The sequence below is a fragment of the Wolffia australiana genome, chromosome 8, assembly GCF_029677425.1.
Source record: "Wolffia australiana isolate 7733 chromosome 8, ASM2967742v1".
In the NCBI taxonomy this organism is placed as follows: domain Eukaryota; kingdom Viridiplantae; phylum Streptophyta; class Magnoliopsida; order Alismatales; family Araceae; genus Wolffia; species Wolffia australiana.
Window position 1 is genome coordinate 16801979 of NC_135842.1, and position 8044 is coordinate 16810022.

An 8044-nucleotide genomic window follows, 5' to 3' on the forward strand; every position below is an offset into this window, starting at 1 on the left:
CCAGGCACTGTCATGGATATTCCTAAGCATAAACAGTTTCACTCGTGGCAAAGAGCAGTAATTAAGCGTCAATATGAGAAACAAAATGGAACCTGAGTGCACGTACCGGAGTACTTGAAACAATTCCACAATCAAGATTGGTCTGGGTGGTGATTAATACGTGCCTCCAGGAGCATGAGATTTGATGTCATTCTGAACTGGTGGCCTCCGAGTCGATATAATAATAGCGAGAACACAAGAAAGTCCACGATCGGATCGCCGCGACAAAGTGAAATTTCAACACCGTGAGAGCACCGGATTGTCAAAGTCTAAATAGTATAAGATCCCTTCTTTTTTCAGCGAGGGTTGCACATACGATGGATTCAATCAGCGAAGGAGAGAGTCCAGGATCAGGTTGCAGCGGTAGGGCGTAACTTCAAAGCCGTAAGAGTACCGGGTCGCGGAAATCTGAATGGACACCCGCGGAAGGGACGAACCCTTCCTCTTTCAGGAGAAAGGTTCGGAGCGGCTCGATCTTAGATTAGGCTGGGCATGACGTAGCAACTCCAGGTAATTCTTCGTCACAATCGGCACAAGGTACCGGACGTCGGGGTTAATCTGGGTTGGCAACGATTACTTCCGCTTCCCACAGATAGTGTCGCAGAACTTGTCGTGATTCTGGAGATGTCGTCCAGAATAGAGACATAATTGCTGACACTCAGACTTTGAGAATAAAAAGGCAAGACAATCTTCTTCTCCCGGCATCTTCTTCTTACAAGGTATCGGTGAGAAAAAAGTAGCGCGGATCCGGAGGGCTACGTGAAGATAACTCTACAATATCACACAATCTCCTTCTAATGCGACGTTTTCTTCTTCTTCTACAATCTATCTTCTTCCTCTTCTACGATGTACCTTCTTCTTCTCAATGTATCTTCTTATTCTTTCAGAAACAAGCACAACTATAACTGCCAATAGACTGAAAACGAGATCTGGAGTTCAAAGACAATACAATAACTTGGCCTCCTCGTCCACTCCTCTCTCTTCTTTATAGAAGGGAAGTGGCAGTTATGGAGGCCCAATTGGGCTCCCTTTTAAGGGGAAGGCCTATTGGGCTTTCCCCTTAAAAGGGATCTATAGGGGGAGAAGAATCCCAACATGGATTTCCTCCCCCTAAAGATGACAATTGAACATAATTAAAATAAAAACACGTACAAGGGGAGACCGGTACTCATGCAGGAGGCGCCTCTCAATAATCCAAAGACGACGAAAGGAAGAAAGAACGTAAAGATACACGAGATGAAGCGATATGACGATGTCGCTTCTCAAGCTTGGTAGTGGAACTGTAGATTCTTCACGTTGGCTTGGGCTTCACGACATGGCTGGCGACGGATCGGGGCGTGATCGACTGGATGGCCCTCCATCACCATTGGCTTGCTGCAGGCAAACTTGAGCGCTCATATGCTCATCTGCTTGAGGCTGGCTTTAGTGCTTTGCTAGTGGCCTTGCACAATATACCAAAACTAACTTGCGAATTAAACCCATCAAATATAGTAATCTCGAAGCACATTCTGAATGGGCATAAAAAATATGTATTAATTCCATGTATCAGTCAAGCCAAAACAACCAGAGAAGCCTGGAATTTGCTGGAAAGCACTTTCTCCAGCAGAAATAATGAAAGAGTCATGGAGCTACATCGATAATTTCATACTGTGACAAAAGGTACCATGAACATTGATGAATATGTAAGACATTTCAGATTTGTTACTGAGTCATTGGAGGCTGCTGGAGCAAAGGTTGATGAGGACACAAAAAACTATACATTCCTCAGAGGTCTAGGTACAGAATATAGTCAGTTTGTTTTATGTGTTAACGCCAATCTTCATCACATGAAGTTCGAAGAAATCGTGACCAACCTCAAAGCACAAGAAATTTATCTTTCTTATCAACAAAAAGCCAGTTCAAGTGCCTTCCATCCCATGGCTAATCAAAGTCAAGTACAGAATTCCACATCAAGCAACACGCCAAGAAGAGAAGGCTATCAACCAATAGGCTACAATCCAAAAAAAGGTCGAGGAAGAGGGAGGTCCAACAGGTTTCAGCCAAGGTGCCAAATATGCACGCAATTTGGTCACAGAGCTCGTGAATGTTAAGAATTCACAAGAAATCAGCAAAATTGGATGCAATCCAGACAAAATTATCAGACAAATCCTCAAGCATACATCGTAAATAATTCAGGTGAAGGAACATGGTTTCCAGACAGTGGAGCAACACACCATGTTACAACAAATCCAAACATGATCTCATCTGCCACCAATTTTCAAACAAATGAACATCTGCTAGTGGGTAATGGTACAGGTTTGAAAATTCTATCCATTGGTTCTTCTAAAATTTCTACTTCTGATAAAAATTTGTTTCTAAAGGATACAATGCATGTACCTGAAATTAAAAAGAATTTGTTATCTGTTCGTAAACTAACAGTAGATAATAATGTTTTTGTCGAATTTCACCCATTTTATTGTCTCGTGAAGGTCAAGAAAACCAATCGAATTCCACTCAAAGGGACAACTAAGGATGGGCTCTACTGCCTAAAGCCAATCCTTGGAAAACCTGCTGCGTTCATTGGAGAAAAAGCGTCGCCAGATACATGGCACTCTTGACTCGGGCACCCAAATTTTAAAATTTTGAATCTAGTCATAAAGAAGTTTGGACTTCCGTTCACAGATTTTTCAAAACCGTTTTTTTGTGATGCCTGTAAAATTTCAAAATCTCATAAACTTTCATTCTCTCAAACTTCAAATAGATCTAGCAAATCTCTTGAAATAGTGCATTCAGACGTATGGGGACCCTCTCCTATTCTTTCTAACTTTGGATTCTCTTACTATGTAGTATTTATAGATGATTACAGTAAATTTGCATGGTTATATTTGTTAAAACGCAAGAATGAAGTAACAGACAAGTTCATAGAATTCCAAAGAAGGGTAGAAAACCAGTTTTCTACCAAAATCAAGGAATTGTTCATCGGGTGTCATGTCCTCATACACCTAAACAAAATGGGACTGCAGAACGAAAACACAGGCATATAGTTGAGACTGCTTTGGCCTTACTACATCATGCAGCGATGCCCAAAAAATATTGGGACGTAGTAGTAACAGCCACATATCTGATAAATCGATTACCTACTCCTATTCTGAAAAATAGTTTTCCTTGTGAAGTCTTGCATAAAAGTAAACCTGATTATTCTTTTTTAAGAACTTTTGGATGTCTTTGGTATCCCTATTTGAGATCATATTCACAGCATAAATTAGATGCAAGATCAGAAAGATGCGTATTTCTTGGATACAGCTCAATGCATGTTGGGTACAGATGTCTTTCGCTACAATCAGGTAAAATTTTCATTTCAAGGCACGTTGTTTTTGAAGAATATGTATTTCGGTTTGCTTCCAACATATCTTGTGATAAATACTCAGGAATATTCGGATCTCAACCAAAAGTTGTATCCAGTATACCTACCATAGATAAAACACATAATGTATCATCTTCAATACCCAATATGGATATTGATAATGATACAAATATATCATCTCAATCTATGGAGGAAGATCAAAATTCCTCCTCCAGTTCAGAATCGAATAGATGTCAAGATAATTTTTTATCTGTCTCAGATGATTTAGTTCCTCTAGATTATCACGATACACTAAATTCTACACCAAATCAAGATACCATCTTTGAAATTTCTAGCACACTTGATAGAACACCTGAACCAGGAATTCCGCTTAAAATAAAATCTCTCAGGGATATCTATCTTTGTGATGATAAACAGTCATTAAACATCCTATTCCCGAGTGCTTGTTTACAGGTATTAATTGCATTGAACCAAGCACTTACGTCGACGCATCCAAAGATATCAATTGGATGCGAGCGATGCAAGCAGAATACGATACTCTTATACGAAACAATACTTGGACACTAGTTCCAAGAAATAAAAAGTTAAATGTGATAGGTTGTAAATGGGTCTATAAAGTGAAATATAAAACTGATGGAACCATTGACAGGTATAAAGCTAGACTAGTAGCTAAAGGGTTTAAACAACAAGAAGGGTTCGATTTCAATGAAACTTTTAGTCCAGTTATTAAACATACAACAATTCGTTTACTCCTCCCACTTGCTATTAGCAATAGTAGGAAAATACATCAGTTAGATGTGTCGAATGCGTTTCTTCATGGAGAACTGGAAGAAACTGTCTACATGGAACAACCTCCAGGTTTTAAAGATTCAACTCAACCCGATTTTATTTGTCTACTTAAGAAATCAATTTATGGTTTGAAACAATCACCCAGGGCCTGGTTCCACAAACTTTCAACATCATTACATGTTCTTGGTTTTGCTGGTTCTAAAACTGATACTTCTTTATTTTTTAAAACAAAGAATGCTCCGGTTTTTATTTTAATATCTGTTGATGATATTTTGATAATTTCCCTGAAATTAAAGAAATTCAGCATGTTGTCTCTAAATTACATGAACAATTTGCTATTCGCGATTTAGGACCAGCTAAACATTTTCTCGGTATTGAATTAATTCCACATCAAGAAGGATTTTTACTGACTCAGTCACAATATCTGTTGTCAATTCTTAAGAAGTCAGATATGGAAAATTCAAAACCGTTATCAACTCCCATTGCACTCTCTACAACAACCAAAAATGAGAATAAGAAAGGGGATGCTTCATTGGATACATTGTATAGGCAAATTGTTGGTGCTCTTCAGTATTTGACACTAACACGTTATAGCGTTTGCAGTGAACAAGGCATGCCAAAAGATGCATTCCCCGAATTCAGAAGATTGGGGTGCTCTTAAACATTTACTTCGCTATCTTAAAGGCAGCATTCTTCATGGCTTACTTGTTTATAAGAACTCAAAATTTAACATAAGTGCATTTAGTGATTCTGACTGGGCAGGTAATAAGGAAGACCAAAGATCCACTGGAGCATACTTGATCTACATTGGGAATAATTTGGTGTCATGGAGCTCCGAGAAACAATCGACAGTGGCAAGGTCTAGTAACGAGGCCGAGTACAAAGCACTAGCAAACGCTACAGCAGAAATGTTATGGATCCAATCTTTACTGAAGGAACTGAAGTTCTCATCTGAATCTACCCTGACATTGTGGTGTGTCAATCTAGGAGCAACATATCTTGCCGCCAATCCAATATTTCATGCTAGAATGAAGCACATTGAGATCGACTATCATTTCGTTCGGGAGCAAGTTGCGGCAGGAACGTTCGAAATCAAATTCGTCAACAGCGATAGTCAGTTAGCCGATTGTCTAACCAAACCAGTGTCCAAATCTCAACGTCGTCTCCTCCAATCTATGTTTGATCCTATTCTATCTTTCATCCTATACTATCTTTAAACTTATATTGAATCCTATCTTCTAGTCTCTAACGAGTATATATTATTTATTTTATTTACTAACTAATCTTCATTAAGTCTCTATCAACAGGTCGCCGTGCTGACTGCTTGGGCCGCCGAGTTTGCTGTCTCCACGACTTGGACTTGGCGGTCTTTGAAATTAAATAATATATTCGTTACAATGGATGGGTACACGGCACCGATCGACGGCTGTGATCAGTGCACCCGATACATTATAACGGTTAGGATTAAACAATAATTCAAATTTGTAATTCCGTCGTATATCGTTACAACGGACATATGATTTACTATTTTTAGTACATATATACAGTATAAATACTCACCAATGTTAACAATAAATCTTGTGGGTTAATACAACGATCTTGATCTACTTGTGTCTTCTTGCCCTTTCTTCATTTTTCTTCCTTCTTCTTCTGCTTCTTCCCTTCTCTTCACTTCGTTCTTTCGCTTCCGAGTGTGAAGATCAATCAAGCTCAGCACGCCAAATCAAACCTAATTATCGCCTCTATTTAACAATTTCTTTCCTCTCTGGACAATGCAGGTTTTATACGAAAACCCTTAAATCTTCAAGGAAGAAAAGTCCCAAATTGTCCAAATGCACCTAAATAAAGAGTATAATTTTCATTCTACTTTACCGAGAGACCGTGGTAGAAAACTGGGGCCAAGGGCCACGGTATTTAAAACTTGAATTGGGTCCTTTCAAATATCGGGTCTATTGATTTTTTTTTAAATAAAGAAAAATCTTGAGTTGTATTCATTATTATTGGTCGGTCAACTAGAAAGAAATATCTTAAATTGCGGCAAATAACAGATTATAAGAAAAGGAAGTCCAATTCCTCTTATTTTCCTATAGTTCCGCTGATCTCAGCAAGAACATCGAAGAACAGCAGGGAAGCGCTACAATTTTCGCTTGGATTGCTTGGAATCGCAAGCCCGTCGATTTTGCCGTCTGCTCATCTTCTCGACGACCTTCTCCAGCCGCTCGATCCTGCCCAGCAGCCCGTTCATGGCGGACAACTGCATCTCGTTCCTCTCGCGCAGCTCCTCCGCGACCCTTCGCAGAGCTCTGTTCTCCTCCATCATCCTCTCCATGGCGCCAGCTGCCGTCGCAGATTTCAAATCCTCGCTTCCGATCGATTCCGCCGCTCGATCGACCTCCGATCCCTCGTCGGCGACGGCTGGAACCGCATCCATGGCCTCCTGAAGCGCGATCGCTCGCCGGATCACGCGGCGTCGATAGTCCCTCGCCCCGCGGACCGAGTCGAGCTTCAAAAGCAGTGCCATCAGCTCCTCCGCCAGCCTGATCCGATCCTTTTCCTCGCCGCGCAGGTGAATCTCCGATTCCTTGGCCGATCTCTCGATCGCCTCCAACTCGGCCTCCAATCGCCGGACGATCCTCACGTTCCGCCTCGCCAAGAGGCCCCTCGCGATCTTCTGAATCTTGACCGCGGCGATGGCGACAGCCGATTCGGAGCTTGCCTCCTCCGTCGCGGGACGAGCTCTCGGCTTCTCGTTCTTCTCCTTCTCCTGCTCGGAACCGACGAAGAGGACGGGGATGGATACGACCTTCGCGGGGCGAGCTCTGGACGACGATGGCGGTGCCCTCCGCCGCAAGCTCGGATGATGAATTTCCTCCATCGCAAGTTCGCAACCTCGCGAGCTCGATCGAAGACGATGATGAAAGATGATGATGATGAGGAAGAGTTCTGACTGTTCAAAGAGGTCGCGTGGGTCGTATTTATACCATACGATTTCATATGGTTCTAGAAAAGTCTAGAAGTTTTTGGAATATTCGGAAGAGACGAACAGTCTTCGGCGTCAAGAAAATAACCGTGTTCCAGATTTTTTAATTATTTCTTTTTTCACACAACTGGCATAAATTAGTATGAAAAATTGGACCTTTTCTTAATTAAGGATTATGGTAAGAAGCCACTCGATTGATTCTAAAAGTAGCCTAGCTTATCTTGGGTATCAAGTGACACTCTATGCAAAAATTTATCTAAAAGTCTTTGAAATATCCAATAATAAGTCCTCTCCCAACTCTGCATGGGTAATGGTGTAGATAAACCGGGAGAACTTCAGCTGTGTCACCCTCCCCCCTCTTGCAAACCCATCCTTTTGACACTGCAGATTATGGTAAGTCAGCCATTAAATTGTGGTGTGGATGATCATCATCTCTTTAGCACCATGGTCAGTATCATTTCTACACCATACGATTTCATATGGTTCTAGAAAAGTCTAGAATAGACGAACAGTCTTCGACTCAAGGAGGAACTGTATTTTTATAGTTAATATTGTTCTAAGCGTTAATTGCCTAGGACAAAAATTAGAAAGACCAAACTACTCAAATCGAATGCTTCGTATTGTATTACTACTTTGCTCATAGCATAACATGTGAGTTCAACGCCATTTTACGCCCAATTTTCTCCACTCTCCTCCATCTGTTGGAGATGGGAGTCTTCACGCGACGACAACTCCTTACTTGTACACAATGAACACAGAAAGAGAGCTTATATTACAAAGCACAGACTTATAGACAAGAAATAATGAACAGACTACGAAACCTAGGCACAAAGTTCTTGGAGATTCTCTACGGACTGGTTTCTCCATCTGGAAGAACTTTAAACAGCCAGTGT

The 8044-nt window shown here is 41.0% G+C and overlaps 1 protein-coding gene across 1 annotated transcript; it reads right to left on the reverse strand.

Annotated features, from left to right (window-relative positions):
- Positions 1 to 6184: 6184 nt before the first annotated feature.
- On the reverse strand, positions 6185 to 7107 carry LOC144706965 (uncharacterized). The gene has a single exon (XM_078580065.1). The coding sequence runs from the start codon at positions 7044 to 7046 to the stop codon at positions 6306 to 6308; it is 741 nt and encodes a 246-aa protein (XP_078436191.1). The 5' UTR covers positions 7047 to 7107; the 3' UTR covers positions 6185 to 6305.
- Positions 7108 to 8044: the final 937 nt, after the last annotated feature.

What these genes read in the sequence shown, in the direction of transcription:
- LOC144706965 (XM_078580065.1), bottom strand. Translation starts at nt 7,046, where the DNA reads ATGGAGGAAATTCATCATCCGAGCTTGCGGCGGAGGGCACCGCCATCG.